Below are 23,617 nucleotides of genomic sequence, written 5' to 3'. Positions count from 1 at the left end.
TCCTGTGGAGGAAAAGATTAGACAGGAGGCAGGCAGTGCCGCTCGGCCTCACCACCGCAGGACCAGGCCTGCTCTAGGCTGTGGCACCCTGCGCTAGGCCTCGGCACACTGCGCTAGGCCACAATACACTGCACAAGGCCTCAGCACACTATGCTAGGCCTCAGCACACTGCACTAGGCTGCAGCACACTGCACTAGGCCTAGCCGTGACACACTAGGCCGCAGCTACTTTGCAATGTCCCCCAGCCTCCTGCCTGCACCAGAATCCCCCAGAAAGGGCTCCTGTGCCACCAAAAAGGGCTCTGTGTTCCCTTCTTGGCATGAGCAGCCCAGCCCCACGAGAGGCAGAGTGTTCCTCCCAGCAGCGGCCACAGCCTGTGGCCACGGCTAGCACATGGACCTGGGGGTGGGAAAAGGGAGGAAGGACAAACCCGAACCAACTCAAGACAGAACCTGGCACTCGGCGCCTGGGGAGCACAAACCAGCTTGTCACTCTGTGGATCTGCAGTCAGAGAGTCTGATTCAGATTTAGCAACACAAGAAAGGAACCCGTGACAATGCCATGGAGGTGGAGGAAGAAAGAAGGGGAAACCGAGAGGCGTGGAGGGGCAGGAGCACGCGAGACAAAGATGGCAGCTGAGGGCAAGCTGAGTGGCCAGAGGAAGCTTTCCACAAACAGACAGCATGCTGCAGGGTCCACAACCACATGCTTCAAACACAACACCCAAGTGAGACCAACCGCTGCTGGGCAGGGATAGGGGCAGGGCAGCCCCCCTTACCCTCCCAGAGCGCTCGCTCCTGCAGGTGCCCCACCGGGGACTCACCATCCTCCGTGGGGATGTAGATGTTGAGGTACAGACAGTCCTCGTTGGGGTCCTGGATGTAGGTGGCCACAATATCCAAGTTGGAGGTAAACCAGATGGGCAGCATGATCTCAGGGACGGCGTTGTGGATGTTCTGGGGGCAGACTGGCGAGAAGTGGGTAGCGTTCCTGATGCCTGACCAGGAGGGAGGTGGCTCTGGAGGCATGAACCGCTTCTCCCCAACTGGGGGGGCGGCGTAAGGCACCCCCAGGTACTGATCCACGGGTCCCAAAATCTCACTGGGTAGTGGCACACGCACCCCCCGTAGCTTCCCATAGTGAGTGTTGACAGTGGGAGAGTAGACCTGGCCCTCCATGCGCACAACCACCGAGGCAAAGCTCAGGACCCAGAGGGCGAGACGCAGGTCCCAGCTGGCCACCAGCTCAGGCACTTGGAGAACAGGGGGCAAGAGAGGGCTTCTCCAGAGTATCAGCCACATCGTCTGGGAGGTGCAGCACCAACATCCAGGCCTGAAGCTCCTGGGGTGAGGGTTCAGTGCATCCCCATGACAGCAAGCCTCCGGTTTGTCCAGAAGGAACAGCCAAATCCGTGGGGCAGGAGAACCCAGCGACTCAGGGACGCTGATCTGGAGAGACTTGTCACTGCTTCTCAGAGCCTGCAAGCTGCCTGCTGTGGTCCCCCTTCAAATGGCCCGACTTGGCAGGGATTGCTGATGCTGTGGAGAGATGGAGGGAATTAACAGCAGACATCTTGGAAAGGGTGGAAGAGCTGTGGGCACCCAATCTTACCTGGACACAAAGTAATACCCTGTTCAGAAGCCCCTGTCCTGCTTTAGGGAAGGAGCCAGCGCTTACCTCCCCAGGTGAGAACCATGGCTGAGATGCAGGGGAACATCCAAGGTGCTCCGGGAGACGGAGCTGCCAATATGCCCCAAGCACGTGCAGACACACAGACGGCACCCATCTGCACACATGGAGCCCATCCATTCCACCAAGGGATTCCCAGCACCACAGTGCAAAGTGCAGGGTGAGCAAGACAGCGACAGCCAGAGTGCCCCAGGGCCACATTCCCTCCATGCCACTGCTTCAGTCCTGCAGCCCCTCCACGTCACCCCAGGCAGGGCGGTGGGGGACACGGATAATGGGTAGATGGCCAAGGCCAGGGAGTCAGCACAGAGCTGCTCCTGGGGAGCCCTCGCTGGAGGCTGCCTGGATTCTCAGCGCACTGCCCTTCCCCTCCCTGCTCCTCCTGCTGCATGCAGGGCTTATGTAAGGGCCTCCCCGCCTCCCCCCAGCTCCCTTCCATGTGCCACATTCACCCATGAGCTCCCAGCATTGGTGAGAGGCCACATCCTGGCCTCACCGGGTGCCTGTGCACTGCTGAGGGCACTGCGTGGGGAGGGGAGCAGAGGCTGCTGGCCTTATCTCAGCCACATCTCCTTACCCTGACAGGGATGGCAGCAGCGACAGGGCACCTCCATTTTGCCCCAGAACATCCTCAGGTGCCCACCTGGTAAATCTCTCCAAAGCTCGGAGGGGAGTGGGAGCTGCCTTGGAATAATTGGAGCACAAAATAAGGGCTGTGTGCAGATGGAAGGAAGACGCTCTGTTAAAGGCTCAGCTGGGCAGGGACTCCACAAATGGAGAACACCTCATCCAACGGGGAAAATCCGCAGAGAAAAAAAAAAAATACATGGAGGGCGTCTCAAATCTGCACTGCACATGTGCAGGCAATTCACTGCCGGTCATTAAGGAAATGGGCCTGTGCTGTGCCTGCCCTCCTGGTATGCCCAGGGAACACAACAGGCTCAGAAATCAGTGTCTGACAGGCATAATAAGAAACACTCAACCCAGAAAATCATGTTGCTGCATCCACTCTGCCTGAGCAGCAAGGCTGGGAAAGCAGACGTGCTCCACAGCCTGCAGACAAGCAGCAGTTCCAGATGGGGGAGGGGGGGGGAGGTTCAGCAGCAAGGAGTGGCTGCGCCCACTGCAACACCCAAGACCTGGGCAGAAGACCTACACTGGTGTTCTATCACCAAAACAGGGGCTGAGGCCTGTGAAACACAACACAGGAGCAAAAGAAGCATAGAGGGAGGCAGGCGAGGTGTTCTGACACCCCGAGCTCTGCTGCTACTGAACCACTGCCAGCGCTGCCGTCACTGCCCCAGCTCCAGAAAAAAGCCATCATTCATCCAACATTCTCTGCAGTGCTTCAGCACAACACTGAACTCTGCCTTGCAGCACTGCAGGGTGCAATGAGACTGGGCCCCCACAGCACGCTGCAGTCGCTGCGTTCTTGCGTGGGCTCTGGAGCTGCTTCAGACTCCACTGCTGTGTGCAGCGCTGCTGGAAGGCAAGATATCCAGCCTACATCATCTGCCCAGGTTCCTTTGGATGACACATGTTAGGATGAAGCCAAATTATTAATGACTGTCATATCTCATTGGCACGCCTGGAAGCTACAGGCAGCTTTGATAGCAACCGTGACTCCCAGAAGAGCCATTTCACTGCCCAGCCATTGCTCTCCCTCTGCAGGAGGACACACACCGCAGCCCTGGGGCTTCCCTGACTCCATGCTCTGCCAGAGCCATGGCCATGCATTGCCCTGGGCACGGCTTCTCCCAGATGTCTCAGCTGAGGGTTCTCACAGCACCAGGTATCGCAAAATCAGGGCTGAATTCACCACCCACCTCCCACCCTTGTGGATCCGTGGGTCACCAGGACAAAGAGTCCATAACTGAAACATGCTTCTTCCTACAGCCCTCTGGAGTTCGGTTATTATGATATTCTAATCCTCACTCGTGGCTTCTTTAGCAGCTCTTAAAAAACAGGGAAAAAAAGTCTGTTATGACAGAATTAAAGTTCCAAGTACACATCCATAACACAAATAAAATTATGCTCCAGGATTTGCAATTGTCTCAAATTATGAGCTTTGTGAAGCATTAGAGGTGAGTTGCATTAGCAATAGCCAAACATGTCCTGATACAGAAATGCACAGTCAAGACCCAACAACCCTAATGTTACCTTGGAGAGCCACAACACGCTAACAATAAAATCCAGATCACGCTATTTTCACATTTGTAATTCCAGATTTGGTTCCATCATTTTTTAAAGACCTTTTTCCTCCATCTGCCCATGTCCCCGCAGCGCAGAATAAAGGCACCCAAACAATCTCAGCAACACGCTCCTAAGCCTTCCTATGTTTGGACTGTTTTTCAATTACAAAAACAGAAACGATGCAAACCCTAAATCTGGAACTCCCTGGGTTTCAAATGCCTCATTTGGGATGATTACAATACCCCCGGAACACATCTTACCCTCATATTGCTGTTCTGCGCTCTGCGCTCTCCGCTGTAACTTCATGTTAACATAACATTTAGGATGGGAATTTAGCCTTAATTTAATATTGACAGACTGCCATGAACACCAGCGCTCAGCCCTTTCCACCGAGGGCTCAGCCGCCAGCAGTGCTGTTGGACGCAGGAGCCCCACATGGCCGCCTCCACTCTGCTAGTGGAACTTCACCAGCCTTCCCAAGCACGTGCAGTAACAGAGACCTGAGCTGAGACGTTCCCTCTGAGGAAGGTTCACTGCGTCCCATGAGACGTGGCAGCTAAGTGTCCCCAGGATGAGCTGCCCGAGGCTTCTGCTGCTGCTCCCGCGAGTGGTCGAGGCTGCCAGTAGGAAATGGAGGCTGCCAACTGGAAGTGAGACCCGGCTCGCTCGGGCAGATGCAGCCAAGCTGGGGGTACCAAGATGAGCGTGTGAGCGAGGAGCCTGGAGAATAAAGGCACCGCGGGCATCCCGGGTCGTCCTGCCAGACCGCCGAGGGCGGGTGGTGTGAGCGGAGGAAGTGAGACTGCTAACTGTTAATGATTTTATTCATGCATCTTGGAAAACAAACGCTGTATCGGTATTTCCATGACTGTACTGTCTGCCAGGCTGCTCCCTCCCCAACAACAAGACGCTCTCCATGGAAACCTGAGCAGGCGGATCCCGCCAAGCTGCGGTTGCAGATGCACAGCCGGCGTCCCCGCGCCAGCCAGATGAGCTGGATCCACACCTTCGCCAGTGCCTGGTCAGCGATGCTACAGAAACCCCACAGAGCACAGAAGCTGCAGCACCACTGTGCTGATGTGTCCCTGTGCCCCAGAGCTCGTGCACACTAATAGTGGTCAGCCGTGGGTCTCGCTACACTAAGAGGAGATGCACAGGGCTTCAGGCAGGTCTGCCCTGCTGCTGCCACCGCCCAGCTTTTCCCTGCGTGATGTAAAGGACAGAACAGAGTACATTTTAAAATCTGCACTCGTCACCCAGTGCTTCGGAGGCCAGGGCTGGAACACAACAGACAGGCTGGAACAAGGGCTCAGAGGGGATGGGCACAGCCAGCTATCGCTGATGGGAGAAACCAACGGCGTCAATGTGGGCTGGGGGAGAAAAGGCAACAGCACTGCTGCCAGAAGGGTCACAGGGCTGCACAGATGGAGCATGAGCCAGCACGTCACTGTCAGGCAAGTACAGAAGGATGAGAGAAAGGACAGCTTATAAAGACGTATGAAGTGCCTTTAATTATTCTGCTTTCCTCCAGCTTGTAAAGATACATGAAGCAATTATGATGTTCTCCTCTGAAGAGCCACTTCACTCCCTCAAAAGATTTGGGCCAGCTGAGATGGACCACAGAAGACCAGCAAGGCCACAAGAAAGCCCAGGGAGCACGGCCTCAAACAAAAGCCTGGGAGACTGGTGCTGGTGCAGACCAGACGTGTCAGCAGATGCAGCTTTATAACATGTAAAGGCTGCTGCCAAAAAAACCCACCCAGAACAGTCTGATGCTGAACTTGGTGCTGGGCAGGAGACAAATTCACATTAAGAAAGGAAAGACAGGCGTGCAGTAGGAAAAGGCGAAGGCACAATTTCCACAAAGGGCACCGCAGGGCAGGTGGAAGGACCAAGTGACACAAGTGACACCTTACAATCATGGATTCATTCAGCCCCAACCCACACCACCGTGCCCATAACCACGTCCCTCTGTCACATCCCCATGGTTCTGGAACATCTCCACAGACAGTGATTTGGGCAGCCTGTGGCAGTGCAGCACTGCTCTTTCAAAGAAGAAATTCTTCCTTACCTCCAACTTATACCTTTGAGTCCCTCCTGCATGGTCCCACACACTTTGCATTACCCTGACTGGCCTGTTCTGTCCCTGCCCTCTGTTTGATGCCATCCAGGCAAACAACAGCCATCTTGGCCATGAAACTGGCAGCATTTGGGAGGCTCTGATGGGGCAGAGCACTTTGGGAGCCTCCCAGCAGAGCGCAGCTCACCACAGCTGTCCTCTGTGCTCTGCAGGTCTTCCCCAGAGCCCAGCATCATCTGCACGACCTCCTAGAGCTCAGCACCACAGTCACGCCGGTGGCTCAGAAGAAAAGCAGCCACAAACCTCACCCTCATTTGCTTCCAATCACCAGGTGCTTCCCTGTGACTTGCCTTTCCTAACTTCTACCCACAGCATCACAATGCTTAAACAAAAGCTGAGCACCAGAAGCCTACGAGACACTTCACTGCGCATCCATTGCCTTGGGGAGAAGACAAGAGACCTCACGAGGAGTGTCAGTTCAGTTCCTCAGCACTGCAGGAACACACACGGGACAGAAGCTCTCTGACAACTCCCAGACACGTGCCAAAATCCTCGAGAGCTCCCATTCAGAATAGAAAAAAAACATTACGCCAGATCTTTAGAAACAGGATTGCAGTGCTACTTCTGCTGCGGTGCCAATGGCCTCCTGCTGTGACAGCAGGTCCTTCACGAAGGAGCAGAGCCTGCTGCCTCGGGAAGGACACCAGGAGGAAAGCAGCCCTCTCCTCGCCCACACTGCAGCCTTTTCAGATATTTTTGGTGTCGAATCCAGCGCATCGTTTGATGCCCTGCTCCTGTCTGCTCCAGAAGGCACAAACCCAGTGGGTGGCATAGCCTGGCTCCTTTCCAGCTCCGGTTTAGCACCAGAAGCTCCAAAAAATGCAGGAAGTTGCTCAGCATCACTAGGCAGAATGGCAGTACTGCTGAAGGACAGGCAGTGAGCGCTGCAGTGGGGACAGCGGGGCGGTCAGCGCCCATACTGCCAATGCGAGCAGCTGGCGGCCTCGATAGAGGACTGGAGGACAACTGTGCTTGAAAGCCTGGGCAGTTTGGGCTCGGGTCCGTTCACCTTGAGCTGGGCTCGACTGCGACTGACCTTCCCACTCACTGCGCCCCAGGAGCGTGCAGAAAGCTGGGGCCACGTGCACAGCCAGCATCTGCTCCGTGTTAGCAAGAGGCTCCACGGGACGGATTCTGGCTGCGAAGAGGGCAGCAGCAGCCTCTTGGTGGGCTGCCAGGCTCCTGTGCTGCTCACAGACAGCTGCTGGAAGTAGGCCGTTCGGTGCCACGTTCTGGGTAGGAATAATCTGGATTATCTCACGTTGCCGCATCCCTGATCTCAGCACAAAGAAACGGCAGCGGCTTTTCTCTCCCTCACCTTGCTGCTTCCACAGATTCAGTTCACAAGTGCTTCTCTGCAGGGGCAGAGGCTAATGAGAACCACTGTCTAAACAGCAAACACAATGCCACGGCTTGGCACAGACACACACTCACTTGCTCCCCAGCCAGAACAACTGGCAGCCAAGGAGGAGCGCCTGACCCAGGCTGGCAGATCACAGAGCCCTGAGGAGAAGCCTCTGCAATAGGGATGCTGCACATGCTGCTTCCTGCGCCCTTTGCAATAGCCAGATGGGGCATTGCTGTAGGGCGACCTAAATGGGCTGGCAGGACAGATAGAACAGAGGAGAGCAGAGCAGTGCCAGTTGGAAGGGAGCTGCAAAAATCACCGAGTCCAAGTGTCAGACTACTTCAGGGCCAATTCAAGGTTAAAACACATCACTGAGAGCATTACTCAGATGCCTCACACACGGACAAGTACGGGGCATCAACAACCTCTCCACCGCCTGCTCTCTTGCCAAATAGCCTCTCGCTGAAGGACCTTTTCCTAATGACTGGCCTGAACCTCCCTGGCTCAGCTTCGAGCCATTCTGTCACTAGAAACCAGAAGAGACGAGCACCTCCTTCCCCACGCCCCCTGCTCAGGAAGCTGTAGAGAGTAAGGAGATCACCTCTCACCCTCCCATTCTCCAAGCATGACAACACCCAGTGTCCTCAGCCACTCCTGGAAACCTCGAACCACAGAAGAACCTAAACAGGAAGAGACCCACAAGGACCACCGAGCCCAACCCCACGCAGGACCACCCAAAATCTGTTCTAGAGCGTTGTCCACACGTTCCTCGAGCTCCCTCATCCCGGTGCCATCAGCGCTGCCCTGGGGGCCCGGCCTCCCCCCCCCCCCCCCCCCCCGGGGCGAGCTTCTCCCCCCGCCCGCAGCCGCTGCCGGGCGGCCCGGAGCTGTCCGTTCAGCACCGCGAGCCGAGCGCCCCGCACCACCCCCCGCAGGGACACAGCGCTGCCCGGAGAAGCGGAGCTTTGGAAATGGCAGAGTTCCTCCAACGCTCTCTGTGCAAGCAGTTTTACCGACACTGCGAGCAGCCACAGAACCCCAGAAATTCCAGACGTCTGCTCGAGAGCAAACTGACAATCTGCTTTCAGCGAGCCCTTGGCATCAGCGCAGGGCTCACGCCAAGACAACATGCTCGCTCTCCAACACATCACAAACAAGCACCAGGCACCTACTTTAAAGCAATGTAAGCTCGCTCGCAGATCTGAGATCAACACTCGGCAGATAGCGACTGGAGTGCAAATCTCACCCAGCAACGCGCGCGCTGTCGGCGCAAGCAGAGCTCCCCACACTTCCTTCCCCAGCTTCACACTGACATTATCCCAGCTGCTCGCTGCCATCCCCCTCGCATCTGCTGGAGTAGCAGTTTCCACATCCTCTCCCAACCAACCACCCCATTTTTTCGGTTAACACCATTCGTTGTGGCTGAGCCTCGTTAGGAAGCAATCACACAAACACAAGGCACTTTTTCAGAGGAATAAGCTTCCAAAACTCTGCATCCAAACGCGTTCATCTTTCTTATCAATGGCAGGATTGATATTTAATAAAGAAAGGAGGCGTCAGTGCCACAGATAGGCTGGCTCCATGCGATGGAGCTTTTGAAACGCCCCGAATAAGACAGTAAGAATGAAACCCAGCTGCTGATGGCACGTCCTTCTACAAGGCTTCCTGTACACCAGTCCACTGAGCTCCTTTCTGGACGCCAAGGCCCATGACCAGATGGATCGAGGGCAGCTCGCCCCAAGCTCTGCCCTGCCCTGGCTTCTGCCTGTGCCAACAACACAACACAAGGACGTCTCCCACATCCCTCAAGGAAAGCTGAGAGCACCAGGGAGCAGCGTGCATGCACAGCCAATGCTTCCCATGGAATAGCGTGGTCTGGAGGAGGCTCTATAAATGTAAGGAGGTGGGCTGGGCAGAGAGGAACCGACTGCAGCTTAAAATACAAAGACTTCCTGCAAATGTGACTGGAGAGGGTGGACAAGAAAATCCGAGAGTGCTTTGAACGGGAATAGCTGCACCCAAAATAAGCCGTTGGTGTTTCACTTTTACTGACTCGAAGCAGCAAGCCAAAACCACTTAATCACTGGTTGTAATCAGGAATGTGGCTGTAAGAGCCTCCGGTCCCAGCAGCAGAGCTGATAAAGGATCGTTTCCTGTACTGCCACCTGTCTGATCACCTTTTTCTGCCTCATATCGCTGCCCACTGTGATTTGTCAGCTCAGCAAAGTTTTGTGGGTGGAACTGTGAGCCAGGTCACGGAGGTGATCCAGACTGAAGGCAATCAATACCAGGCCAAAGAATAAACATGAGGAAAACAGCCAGAGAGAAGCAGGAACCGGCTTTTCCATGAAACCCAAATCACTCTGCAGTGACTCAGTTTCCCTGTGCAGAGATAAGCTTACAAGCTATCTGGCATCACCTTCCTGCACCACCCTGCCTTGCAGCATGGGATGCCAGCCTGCAAGGCAGCCAGGCAACGGAGCACAGCGGCTCCACAGGGACAGCAAATCCCTGTGCAAGGGGGGAACACAGCATCCAGACAGATCCACTCCTCTGGAATCACAGCAGGAGGGGCCAGGCATGCTAGAAAGCCACGAGTGGCAAGGGAATACTGGGATCAACCCAATGTCACTACACTGGAGCCCATTCAGCCCTGGTGGCACCAGCTGTGATCCACCACTTGGCAGCACTGTGGCTCTCCTGGGATGACAGCCACTGCTCGGTGACCCTGGGGGGTGGGAGACCCAAACAGCTCTGGAGTGGGGCAGGAGGAAGGGAGCTGCACCCAGCGAGGCAACGCATGGGAAGGATGGAGAAACAGCACAGACTGAGAGTGCAGTGCCTGCTCCTTCTGCATCCTCCAGCAAGCGGGGCTCGCTGGAAACATCAGGCAGGGAAGATGAGAAGATGGAGGTGAGCTGGTGGGAAATTATCACCCACCAGCCCCGCTCAGTGCCTACCCTTGCCAACCACCCTGCTTGCCTGCTGCTCTGCTAACGGAGCATCTGCATCCTTCTGCCAGCTGCGTCCCGCCCCTGTGCAGGGACCAGGGATGAGTCTGGGTCAGCATCACTCTGCTGGGGCTCCTGTGGGGCTGCAGACCCTGGGAGAACACAGCACAGCTCCGAGCAGCCACATCCTGCAGCAGCACGAGGTGACGTCAGCCCGGCCGGGCGCTGGCAGGCAGGACACGCCATGCATGCAGCCTGGGCTGCTCCAGACACCGCCTGGCTCCCGCAGACACCAGGGCCTGCTACAGCTTATCTACAAATTGAATTTCACACTGTGTGCCCTCGAATCAGGCACAGGTGCTGCAGGATCCGCCCTGCCCCTCCGCATCCTCCTCCTCCTCCTCCTCTGAGGATGACTGGGGGCAAAGCTGGGGGTAAAACCCCACCGCAGCTGGAATGATGGAGCGGAAGACCACAAGGAACGTGAGGGATGGGGGGTTGACCAGCAGAGAGACGGCTCTGAAAATCCCTCACACTTGTCAGGACTCGAGGCTGGGCGAACCAGCAGCAAGGAAAGAAGGCTGTTTAAATTTAATCCAAAATGTATGTTATATTTTTCCCTTGTAGCTTTCTCCTCCCCTGTTTTCTATCTTCAAGCATGAAAAGCGGAAAGCCTAAAACCTCTGGCAAAAATCCTTTAATGTGTTTTACTGTAAAGGCTGCCTAGTGTTAAGAAATAAGCTGAACCGGAGCAAATCAGGCAGCCTGTGGATGCCCTGGGAGCCGAGGATGGAGCAGGACGCATGGTGGGCCGCAGGGGCAGCAGGGACAGAGAAGGGGACGCATCCTGCCCTCGGAGCAGGCAGTGCAGGGCTAGCAGAGAGAAGATGGGGACAGGTGAAAATGGGATCTTGATTCCCCGTCGTGTACAATGAGCTCTGGGGCAGCAGAGGGGTGAGAATGCAGCTTGCATGAGACAGAGCACCCCGTGCCTGTGAGACACCCTGTGCCAGGGGAACAGCTCAAAGTGGGGTGGGATAAGGGCTGCCCTGCTCTCCATGCTCCCTGCTGGCTCCCCATCATAACGGATCAAACCAAGGGCCCTCCTTGCCCTGTGTGCTTTCTTGCTGCTCGTCTGAAGCACGGGCAATTTGCAGCTCAGCGGCTGGCCAAGTGCATCTCTGTGTATTTATCAGTCCTCGGGGAACCTCCTGTCTTTCTTGAACTTGTCCCATTTCTACCGGAGCCAACAAAAGGTTTCACTGTTCACAACACCTTGTTCTGAGGACTCCTGTGCCCCGGCAGCACGCTGCTGAGAGGCAATACCCCTCCTCCTGGTTTGCACCTCCTGCCAGCAGCATTTGATGTGACCTTGTACTCGCATGGAAAGAAACAGGGAGCAGTTAACCTCCATCCCTGCTCTGCTGGCCTCCTGTGATTCCTGTACATGTATCATATCCATCTTTTGTTGTTTCTTTTCCAGCCTGAAGAGCCCTGCCTTGCTCAGATGTTGTCAGCCCTCAGACAACATCTTGCTGCAGCTGCACCACGATCTTGGCACCTGAACACCCCGATGAGCCCCCCAGGCCTTTGGATACAGAGACCTGAAGCAAACCCTGCCTCAGTTGGATCTCTTATCAGCCAAATGAGCCCCAAAGCTGCAGCTTGTGGGCACTGCCTAAGGGCCCAGGGCAGGGTGAAGACAGACAGATACAAACAGAGCAGCTTCCAGCACTGGGTCCCAGCTGACCCCATGGTGACCGACCCACAGGTCTCACTGCAGGCTCCGGAATGCTTCTCCTGCTCTCCACAATGTTACCTTCAGCGAAGCTCCTCCAGTACTCTGCACAGGAGGGACCCTGACACTGAAGGACACTCTCAGGAGCCCCCTCCCCATGAGCCCCATTCCCCAGCTGCCCCACACTTTGCTGCCCCACATGCCAGGCACCTCATGGGCTGTGCTCACAATGAGACAAGGTTTGGAGGCAGATGTTTCTATGCTGCTCCGCATTTTGCAGTGTCAGGAGCAAGGCTTCCTTACCAGCACTCCCAGAGCTCCTTGCCAAGCAGCCCCAGCCCAAACACGGCTCCTGGCACAAAGCTTTGCTCTCACACATCCCCCCATGCCCGCTCCCTGCAGCGCAGCCAACACAGCAAACACAACACAGAGCAAGGGCAGAGCTCCCACGTGCTGCAGGGCGAAGCACAGTGCACTGCACCACCTCCTCTCTGCTGAGCCCAGACAGTGCCTAAACCAACAGCACGGCCCTGCTCACCAGGGAACGCTTCAAGGTGGGTCCTGGCAGCTGCAGCCACGAGCTCTGCTGCCTTCCGTGCCTCCTGCTCCATCCCAGCTTCCCCGAGGGGGCTGAGCGATTTGGGTTCAAACCACCACCGCACTGGAAGCCCTCAGAGCAGAGCCTGGCTATCCCTGCCCTGTGCTCTCAGGCACCCATTGCTGCGCCCTGCACAGCCCCGGCATGGCTCAGACCTCCTGTGCCTTGCCGTGAATTCCCCAGTTTCCTTCCGTGGAAAGCAGCAGGTTGTGCTCCACGTGCCCACCCACACCGGTTCCCAGCAGCATCCTTCCGTGTTCCCACTGGGACACAACACCAACAGGGACCGGGCAGCCCCCGTTCCTGTGCCCTCTCTCAAGGTCTCACGCCCGTCGGAACTCCCCTGGATTGCATCCCTGCCCATCTCACACGGAGGGTCTGGAAAGAGACAGACCCAGCTGCAAGGTGCGAGGTGCTCAGCCTCCCCCCCCCCCAGCGGCGCTGCCCCACACACGCGATTCGTGGCAAAGCAGGGCTGTGTGCAGGCGGACGGCGCTGGAATGGCACTGCGCTGCATCGGCTGTGCCCGGTGCTCCATCCGTTGCCCCCCGGCTCTGCCCCGTGCTGGAGAGGCGTGGAGCTGCGCGCCCGCAGGTGTCCAACCCAACTCCGCATGGAACCATGTACAGGTAACCATGACAACCGCACATGCGAGCGGCAAAGCCAAGATCTGGGCTAACTGCAAATGCAAATGAAGCAAAGACATGCACAGTGCTAAAAGCGTGACCTCTAAATGTCAGCGCTTCACCGTCGGGCAGACGTCGGCTCCGGTGGCTGCGGATCCGCTATCCGAGGGAGCGCCCCGCGGCTGGGATGCTCGGGGACCGAGGGCGGCACGGCGCTCCCCGGGGGCTCCCGCGCACCCCCGCCCCGTGCGGGGCGCTTCTGCCTTCAAAGGACGGGAGGAGAATCGCAGCGGCGAGGGGGCTTTGCTGGGACGGCCTCGGGACGGGGACGCCGCGCCACAGCGGTACCGCACGGCCCGGTGCCCGCACGGCTCTCCTTTCGCCACCGGCAGCGCCGAGCGCGGAGGGACCCCGCGCAGCTCCGCTCCCGCACACACGCGGCGGCCGCACCGCCCCGCACCGCCCCGCACCACGCGCTCAGGGACGGACGGGCGCGGTTTGGGGTCCCCCCGGCGCGGCGCGGCGCTTCGGGCGGTGCGGGGCCGGGATGGGGACGAACCCCGCCGAACCGAACCGCACCGCACCGCAGCGGGTGGGTCGGGCCGGGGGGGGCCGCGCAGCTGGGCGGTCGCACAATCCCCCTTTCAGCCCGTCGCCATGGCAACCCGCCGGCTCGCCGCGGCCGCTCATCCGGCCCCGTTAACCCCCGCCGTTACCGCCGCCGTTACCGCCGCTCCGCCCGCCCGCCCCCGCCGCGCCGCCCCGCACCGCGCGCAGCGGCACCGGGAGCCGCCGCCCCCCGCCCTCCCCCGCGGGATCCCCACCGCCGCCCCCCGCGGGTTCCCCCCCCCCTCGCCCCTCTCTCCCCCTCCCCGGTGCGGACCCCGCGGCGCCGTCGGGGCGCACTCACCGTCGGGGGCGGCGGCGCGGTTGGGCCATCCCGGGGGCGGCGGCGGCTGCTCCGCGCCCCGCGCTGCGCTCAGCCCGGCCCGACCCCGCACCGGGAGCGCGCGGCGCGAGCACGGCGGGGGCGGGCGGGGGAGGGGCCGCCGTCGCTGCACCCCTTCGCTGCCGCCGGCGGTACCGAGCGGCCCCGGGAGCCGCACCGTCCCCGAGCGCAGCGGGCGTCGGGACCGAACCCGGCGGCACCGGCACCCCCGATACGGCACCGCCGCACCGCGCGTCCTTCAGCATCCCTGGGCGGCCCCGCAAAGCCTCGGTGCCCCCCCCCAGTGCCCCCCGCACCCACCCCGGCCGGAGCCCTGCGGTGCCCGCACAGCCCTCACCCATCGGGGCTCCCCCTGGGCGCGCTGTCCCATAGCCAAGGGAGCAGCCCCCGCCCCTCCCACCTCCCGGGGGGGATCCATCAGCTCCCTTTTGGAATCCTCGCATTCAGTCTCAGCTCTGGGGCCCGGCACGGCAGAGCTCCGGGCTCAGCAGACACAGCCCGCAGAGAGCTGTGCTCCGTGACACAATCCCCCCGGCCGCCCCCATTTCCCTGCTGTTCCCCTCAGCACAGGGCTGCTCCGTGCCACGCACAGCCTCCAGCAGCAGCCACGTTTCCCCCAGCCCACGGCGGGGCACCTTGCTGCTTCATTCTGCCTGATGGGATTACAGCAATCATTGGAAGCAGGGCACGGATTTGGGTCTTGCTGGATGCGTCTGCCTTCTCCGCAGCTCTCTGCCATCGCCAGGGCAGCGTCAGCCACGGTTTCTGCTCACAGGGAAGGACACGCCATTGCCAGCAGACACCTCTGCGTGTTTGGGGCTGCCGGAGCTGCAGCCCGGACCTGGCACGGGCTCTGCAGAGCCGGCTGCCGTGCCCCATTCTGGATGCTTGTGCTCAGTGCAGGCCTTTGTGGCAGCTCTCCTGCATGCCACTGCCACGTGCACAGTGCAGGTAGGAGCAAGTGAGGGTGTCCTGTGCCCTAACACTGCTTACAGATGGACTGCAGCTCACTGCACACAGAGCTGCCCTTTGTCACCCCATGCTTCAGCCTAGTTCTCAACGGGACCGTGGTGCTCACACTCCCGTGTGGCCAACAGCCCCAGCAGCAGCTTCAAGGCTGCTCCCTGCATCTCAGTGCCCAGCAAATCCCACCCATGGGGCTGCACCCCACCACCAGCATTGCAGTGCACAGGGAGTGCACGGGAGCTGCTCAGCTCCAGCGGGCAGCCATCGATTTTCTTGCACAGCACCACTTCTCGCAGTGCTGACAAGCTGCACGGCCCACAGGGGCCACAGCATGGGGGGGTGGGGGGTACGTGGGGCAGGACCTGTTGCAGCCCACCTGCTGCCATTTAATGCAGTCGCTGCAGCCCCAGGACCTGAGCACAGCTGTGCAGCATCACCCACCCACACACAACCCTCAGCCCACCGAGCTGCAGCCTCCTGCAGGCCCAGCATCACCCCCACACCGACAGTGTGTGATAAGCCCCCCCCATCCCCACCGGCTGTGTCTTAAGCAGCATTTAGCCACGACTCTAGGAAGGAGCAGAAGGGCTGGAAGCTATCAGAGCTGCTTACAACCACCCCTGCTCAGCGTTAGCGTGCAGCACGGCCAGGGGGGCTGCAGGGCACGCACCAAGCTGGGCACGGCCCCGCGCCCTGACCCTGCATCCCCCGCAGCCTCGAGGCAGGCAGGGAACGGCCGCAGCCCGGGGCCGCCCAGGGTTCTGCCAGCACAGCCGCGCTCGGGCTGCCGCAGAGCCGCCCCGCTCCCAGCGCCGGCATGCAGCGATGCAGGAGGCAGCAGCCAAGAGCCGCTTGGCGCAGGCTCAGCCGCCTCCCAGGGCCGGCAGAGGAGGGGGCCGCGGGCAGCAAGGAGACGAGGAGAGGGGGGTTCAGCCTGCCCACGGGCAGCGCCCAGCTCGGCCACGCTGCTGCTCTCACGGCCCGGTAAGGATGGGGAACGGGGAGCGATCCCTCCCGCCCCAGCCCTCGCGTTTTCCTCGGTGGCACCGCGGTCACGCTGTGGGCGAGCGGAGCCCCAGCAGGCAGCCGATGTGCGCCCCGAGACTGATCCTCATCGAAGGGGACAAGCGGCGACGAACAGAGGAAGTCGCCCTGCTCACAACCGTCCGTTCTCATTAACGAGGGAGTCCGTCTCCATCAGTCCCACAGCCAGCAACGCTTTCCAGCCCTATGCAGAGGTGCAAGGGGGCAAAGGGGGGCGTGGGTGCCATGGAGCTGGCCTGGCAGCCCGTGCTCGCAGCAAGGGGCGCCTCCAGCAGTGGGCGCAGCCCAGCTCAGCCTGGGGGCTCTGTGCCCCGAGCCGCTCCCCGGGGCGTTCATTGAGCACAACTGAAGGCTCAGCCCCCCCTTCCCTTCCTTGCGGCTCACACAGCCTGGCACCTTGCTCATCTTCACCCTGCTGTGGCCTCCCCTACGTGGTGCAAATGAACCTCATCAGCTTGTTTTTCCTTACTTTTGAGGTCCAACACACTGTTGCAAGACTCACCAGATTCCACCCACCCAGAGCAGAAGAAAAATAACGGTCAAGAAAACCCTATCAGAGCAACTGCAGTTTTGCTGCAGAAGAACCAAGGAGAGGAGGATGGTGGTGGGGGTGGTTTTCAGGTTCAGAAGACAGCAGCAGGGCAGGGCACTTGAGCTGCAACTAAGCAAAGCCCAAGCAGCCTGCCACACACTGACAGATGAGACTCCACAGCAGCAGGCTGCGTTAGCTGGGTCAGAAGTTGAGAATCCAGCACTTCAGCCATCCAGAAAAAGCACTTGGGAAGGAGCTAACATGGGAGCCTTGGGGCTTGTAAGCAGAACTGTGCTGAGACGGACTGTTCTGAGCACACTGGGGCTGCAGCTCCTCCCAGTCTTGCAGAACACCAGCTCTCATTACTGCTATGCCTGGGAAGCTGGGCTTGGGAGCACACAGCAGCACTCTGGTTTACCTTCCTCTTAAACCTCTGGCCACTGGCACGTGCCATAGACTGCAAGTAAAGCTCTCCATCAGCATACGAACCCTGGGGAGTTTGCACAAACCCTAGCAAGCACGGGAAACTTCAGCTTATGAAACAAATAGGGAAGAAAGGCTTGCTTTCAAAACCCAAATTGCTCTGCTTCAGCAACACACCCATTCACAAAAGCAGAAAATGCAGACTTCAGTTCTACCGAGGAGGAGACAAAGACCATGTGCAGAGGTGGTGCCGGGATGCACTGGGAAGCTGGGAGGAAAAGCAGGCTCTGAATACACGCTCCTTTTGCAAAGTAAGCTCTCTGTATTCATCCGAGAATGTCTGTAGTACAGGGTTCATCTGGTATAAATAAAGTACAAAATTTTACAATGTCTTAATCGTTATTTTAACAAAAATACTAAAAACTGAGTAAAAACTGAAACCGAAGTGGGAAGGGAGACTATCAGCCACAAGGGATCTCCAGAAACGTTTGTAGAAATCGGATAGTAAAAACATTTCCTCTGTACAATAAAACCATCCTCCTGGCATCTGCCTGCGAGAGGGGCAGCACAGCACAGGGCACAGCGTGAGAGCAGGGCTGGCAGCGGCCCCAGGTCCCAGGTCTGGCTGAAGAGCTGCATCCAAGCCCACGGTGATGTCTGCATCCTGGTCCGGGCTGCAGCGCTGCAGGTCAGTAGCGCCCAAAGGGGTTGTTGTTCTGCTGGGGTTGTGTATCTGCGGACAGCAAGAGTTACACAGTCACAAGGTTTTGTTCCAGCAAGAGGATTTCCCCCCCCCACGCCAGCAGTGCGGCTCTGAGGCCGTGTCACAAACACAGGATATCCCTGTGCTGCTGCTGTGCCCGAGGCTTCAGCTCAGAGCGCAGTCAGGACCCCATTTTCTTTGAGGGAGAGAGACCTGCAGAGCACCTGCAGCCAAACAAGCCGTTCAGACAGCTCGTGTCAGCTGGGATACACCCAGAAACCAGACGAGGTGAAGGTTTTACATTCTGACTCCATAACGGCACCCAGGTGCAAAGGAAGACATGCCCACAGGACTGAGAGGTGGCACAGAAGGGGCAGGAAACGCAGCGAGGTTATCCTAAGAACCTCATCAACTTCCAAAGCTGACGTGAGCAGTGCTGTATCACAGAACAGAGCAGCTGGGTGCTGTGTGATTAATTAACAAAATCCTGTGAGGGTTTTTTTGAATCCCCATCAGCAAGCCTGACACTGCGGATGAGTAAAGATCAGTGCAACCAGACCAGCTCACTCTCCTCCCCAACGCTGCTGGACAGAAGCACAGACAGGATCACAGGCAGAGCCTCCCAGCCCAGCACACCTGAGCTCAAGGTGCTCTTTCTTCTTGCTGCTTTCCTATGAGATGTTCTTGGTGATGTCCTGCTTTCCACTGCACCCCAGACACCGTGGATAAGAGCTCCAGATGGCTCTTGGTGGAACCGATGCAAACCCACTGAGGTAGCATGGAAGCTGCATGCTGACACATGGCTGCATTGGACCCACGCATCCGTTCCATATAAAACCCAGCTCTGCTCGCTGTGCAGACAGGATGCAGAAATATGGCTATTCCTTTACATTCAGATGCTTAAATGAGATCTTCTTCGACTTGAGTGTCCTGGCTGGGATCCTCGCACAGACTCGTGGTTTGTGAATCAGGCTAGTAGCAAACTTAGCACATTAAAACTTCTGTTTTCTCTTTTTTGTCACAAGGACTGAGAACTTCCTGTCAGGGAGTGAAGTGTAAGTACCAACACTTGGCCATTATCTGTTGCAGACATTTGTCATGTGTGAACCCTATGGGGAAAGAAACACCTCCTCCCCGATGGTAACAAGCCCTTCTCAAGCACAAGCCTGCTCTGAGACATAACCAATTTAAGCAACTGAATTAACCAAGCAGATAGATCAAAATCTGCCAAATGTATTTCCAGTTGACACTGAGCTACAAGCATTCGCAGCCTCGGCTGCCATAGAAATGGAGGCCCAGCATGAAAAAAGGAGTGCTGTCAGCTCCGAGCCCCTTCCCAGCCCCCACCACACAGCTCACGCAGTAAAACTTGCCCAAAAGCACTGCAGTTTATCCGTGGGCATTTTCATAGCATTGCTGCCATTTTTTATGGCACAAAAGCCAGGAAGGTTACAGCAAAGCAGCAGGTGGTGCAGAGGGAGCAGTACAGGCACCGGGTTTTGCTTCTATCTCCCAAGCCAGCACTTTGATACTGATTATAAAAGCACTTGTTCAGTGGCAGACCACAAACACCATCCACACCATTAACCTGCCTCTGACAGCAGCCACAGAAGCCCAGAGAACACAACGAGCACAGAGTGGTGCTTCAGACTGAATTGCCTGCCTCCAAGAAGCCCGACCTGACCACAGCATCTCTGATCAACCACCAATGAACACCCCAGGACTACGGCCTCCCTGACCCTCTCAGAAGCCATTCACAGCAGAGGAAGCACCTCTGAATGTTTTAATGCTGCATGCCAGCCTCTACAAAGCTCAGGCTCCCTCATCACTCTGCACACAGCAGGTCTGTAAAGTTGTTCCTGTGCTGGAAGCACTGCCTGCCTTGCTGCTGTGCCCCCCAGGGCCAGGGGCTCCACGTCCTGATGCCACAGTCCTGCCAGCATTGCTTACAGCCTCAGACAGCGTGGTTTGGCTTTGCCTTCCTGCACCACGGTAGCTGCAGTGGAGAACGACAAGGAAAGAGACTGACTACAGACAGGATCAAGAACACCAAGGCTTACTGGAAAGCTGCTGTTGAAGCTGTCGAACCAGAGCAGCTGTTTGCTGCTGCTGCTGCGTCTGCTGAAGGCCCTGGCGCTGGAACTGCAAAGACAGAAAGTGAGTTACAGCCACAACACCTGGCTGGCAGCCTCAGCACTCACACAAGCCCTGGGAAAAGCAGGGGAGGAGAAGGGGGAGGGTGCAGGTGGGGCACAGTTGGGTTGGTGCTGGACTGTCTCCAAGGGAACACTCACAATGGGCTGCTGGGGGGGAAGAGCCTGCATCCCCAGCCCTGGGGGCTGGCCCTGAGCCTGTGGCTGAGGCACTGTGGAGACCTGGGGCTGCTGCTGGGGCTGTGGCTGCGGTGGTGGTGGTTGCTGCTGCTGCTGCTGTTGCTGTTGTTGCTGTTGCTGCTGCTGTTGTTGCTGCTGCTGCTGCTGTTGCTGCTGTGTAGACAGAAAAGAAGGGTTATCAGAGCACTGCACAAGGGCTGAAAAGGGGGAAGAGCATTCCATCACAGTAACATCTTCTTACACCACTTTCCTTACAAGTACCTACATTACACAAATTCCACCCAGACCTTCCCAGCCCAGGCCGAGAAACTGCACGAAACAAAGGGAGGGGAGCAAAATTCTTCTGCAAGATGGGGCTTCAGCAGAAGGCAGGAAGAGAACTACAAGTCTACTGGTCAGCTGGGGAATAACTAAGAGCAAACACAAATACAAGAATAGAAAACCACTAAGAGCAGTCTCCTGCGGTTGGCCAGTTCAGCTCCTGCCTCCTGCTAAGATCAGCAATACCTGCTTCACTGAGTCTTTGCCTGACCTGTTCTAAAAATATTTCCAAACACATCAACAGAGCTCCTGCAGCCTCTGTAAGCAACCTGTTTTCAGGTCACGGCTTAAGGTCACCCCTTGTCCTACAACCAAGGCAGCTTAAGGTTGTTTTTGTGTGTGTTTGTTTTCAAAAAGCCAAAAGTTGAGCAATTCTGCTGTCTTTCCCTTCTCTAACTGAAAACTCAGCTATTTCAGCCTTGTCTCTTCTCACACATTTCCAAGCTCTCTGACCCACCTCACTGCCCTTCTCTGCCACTCGTGATGGTGCTGCACTTTGCTGAAAGGGTGTAGATAAAACTGAGTGCAGTGCTCCAACCTAGATGCTGGCAGAACTGGTTACAGGAAGAATACACAAAGACAGAAATATTCACACATCTCAAAGATCTTCATTTCTCCCCAAACAGCTTCTTAACCTTCAGATATTTCTCCCACCTGTTGAGGTAGTTTTAAACTCTCCAGATGAAGAGAAGAGCTTCTAGCAAAAAACAGAAAGCTACTACAGCTGTCATTAAAAAAACATGGTGATGGTAGGTACAATTCTGGCACAAACAGTTCAAACCTCAAACAGACTCAGAAAACAGACAGAAACATGATCAGGAGAAAGGACAATATCTTAAGAGAGATGTTAGAAAAACCTGACCTGTGAAAGATGCAAGAGCTCCCTAGGAATACACTGGGCAAGCAGCAGAAAGAAAGAGGAGCCAGTAAACAACAGGACATGGCAGACAGTAACAACTGGATACCAGAAACACACTGAAGCCTGGATCAAGGATTCTACCCATCAAAGGCAGTGTGTTTCTAGACCAGCCTCCCAGCTTTCACCTTAAACCAGTTTGGTCACTTAGGTTCATGAAATGCATGCTCTGACCTGGATAAGCAGATAACAAGAAAGATAAGTGACAAAATGAGCCTCCTGATTTAGTGTCCTACCTCCAGCTGACTGCCACCCATGGGAAGCAAACCAAAAAGCCATACACCTTTCCCACAAGATGCTGCACGATGACAGTCAACTAAAGCACCAGGAGTCTGTTGTGCACCTGGTGCCCCTGATAACACAGGAAGAGTTGCTGTAACTGCAGACATCTTGGACACTCCATACTTTTTTTTGAGCAACCAAGCAACGTCAGCTAAAAATTGAAGGTATGCACAAAGTTACTGAGGTAGGAGAAGTGCTAGCAGCTTGTCTGAGGCATGGCCTTTTTCTAAACACAATGAGGAATGCCAAAAGAAACCCACTGAATAGTCAGGAGGTGCTTCTCATCAAAAGAACTCAAAGCTGCTGACCACACTACAGGAATCTCCTGTCCAGTGCAAGGCAGCAATTCTCAGATCCTGCTGACAGAGGCACTTGCTCTCAGAAAAGTGTCATTGCTCTGTGCCATTTAAAGGTTGCCCATGTTCTACAGGCTTGCTAGGCCTTGCTGTAAGGTACATAATTCACCAAGCACCCTCCAATTTCCTATTTTTGTGTTTCTCTTTCAATTGCATGCATTTCTGTAACTCTGAAGTGTACACCATATGGGTATTTGTTATTCACAAGGCCACAGTGCAAATCTATGAAATACTTCCATCTGTTGGCAGGTGTGTGTGAACTTATCCAAACCAGGTCCCAGACCTTAGAGCTCATGAATCAGTTTTTTGTCACCTGCTGTTAGACGTGGAGTACATGGACTGATCCATGATTCATAGCAGACTTCCCACCCCTGGAAATTGTGATTCAAACTTTGATCTTGTGAAAATGTAAACATGCCCCTGAAAGTGATCTTATAGGAAACAATTCTACCTACCTTGGTGTGGACTTGGGGGTTTTCATTCTGTGCCTAGCTCCTGCAGCACTTAACTTCTATGAAAGCAAGCTTTCTGCACGATGTTAGGGGCTCAGCTAGAGCAGGAAGAAGCAGGATGCAGGCCACAGAAGATTAAACAGACCTTTCCTGTTCTTAACTTTCCTTTAAGCTCATGCTGGGTGGCCAGCAAAAGACAGCACAGCACGTCTCTGTATCAGGAGTGGCCACCTCTAAGGAAGGAAGAATGGCCTAGCAAATTATTACACACAGTCCTCAACTGAGCTGACATCCTTCTGGGCACAGAGGGGCAGAGCACAGCGCTGTGGACAGGTAAGCAGTGTTTGGTAAGCCACTCCAGCAGCCTTTCTCCTGTCAGCAACCACTCACCCTCAGCATCTGCTGCTGCTGTTGCTGCTGCTGCCGCAGGTACTGCTGCTGCTGCTGGTCAGGCAGTATCTGGCTGGGTCGAATTCCTGAGGGGACTCCTTGGGGACCCAAATGGTTCATCCCAGTCATCATGGGAGCCTGCTGTATTGACTGGTGAGGAAATCTGCAAGGGAAAAGGATGAGTCCACAGAGGAAAAAAAAATATCACACATTGCTAGCTTCTCTGTTCCAAACCCATCTGCTGCCATCAATGAGACACACAGCCCAAATTGCTGCTTGCAACCTGTGCTGCTTCTCTGCAGAAATGTGAGGGACACCAGGCACCTTCAGGGGCTTCAGACAACCTGCTTTTCCAGAAGCCTTAAGTAATGGAGTCAGTCACTGGTCTGCAGAATCTCCCTGCTGGATTTACATCTGCCCACAAACAACAGAAGCGCCAGACTGCACTTTTAGATGTTAATCTACTGGCTAGATTTAAATTCACAACTATGACTTTCTCAGGTCATTTGTTTCCTACTTCCCAAATTCATCTTTCTCTGGCTAGTAACATCATCTCCTGCTGGCAGCTAGCATCTCCAAATTTCATCCTGGCTCTGTTTCTTCTCAGGACTGGAAGCTGAATAAACATGCTCCCTGAGGGTGTAAAGGACTCAGATGCTGTGTAACA

The 23,617-nt window shown here is 56.4% G+C and overlaps 2 protein-coding genes across 7 annotated transcripts in view; both read right to left on the bottom strand.

The window, feature by feature from the left end:
- NLGN3 (neuroligin 3) overlaps positions 1-14,295 on the bottom strand; it is a 30,024-nt gene extending 15,729 nt beyond the window's left edge. For all 3 annotated transcript variants that reach the window (XM_052673632.1, XM_052673633.1, XM_052673635.1), the window contains exons 1-2: positions 14,194-14,295; positions 824-1,538 (exon numbers count right to left, since the gene is read on the bottom strand). In XM_052673632.1, coding sequence (XP_052529592.1) covers positions 824-1,301 — 478 coding nt within the window. In that variant the 5' untranslated portion in view covers positions 1,302-1,538; positions 14,194-14,295. The remainder of the gene's footprint in view (positions 1-823; positions 1,539-14,193) is intronic.
- A 3,204-nt stretch (positions 14,296-17,499) lies between these two features.
- Positions 17,500-23,617, bottom strand: part of MED12 (mediator complex subunit 12) — a 34,911-nt gene continuing 28,793 nt past the window's right edge. For 2 of the 4 annotated variants that reach the window (XM_052673624.1, XM_052673625.1), the window contains exons 41-44: positions 22,951-23,113; positions 20,195-20,386; positions 19,961-20,042; positions 17,500-17,930 (exon numbers count right to left, since the gene is read on the bottom strand). In XM_052673624.1, the coding sequence (XP_052529584.1) occupies positions 17,887-17,930; positions 19,961-20,042; positions 20,195-20,386; positions 22,951-23,113 (481 nt within the window). In that variant the 3' untranslated portion in view covers positions 17,500-17,886. The other 2 variants (XM_052673626.1, XM_052673623.1) reach the window with 2 other exon arrangements.

This window comes from Tympanuchus pallidicinctus, unplaced genomic scaffold, assembly GCF_026119805.1.
Source record: "Tympanuchus pallidicinctus isolate F22 unplaced genomic scaffold, pur_lepc_1.0 scaffold13, whole genome shotgun sequence".
NCBI lineage: Eukaryota > Metazoa > Chordata > Aves > Galliformes > Phasianidae > Tympanuchus > Tympanuchus pallidicinctus.
The sequence above is the reverse complement of the archived record's forward strand: the minus strand, read 5'-3'. Positions and strand labels throughout refer to the sequence as shown.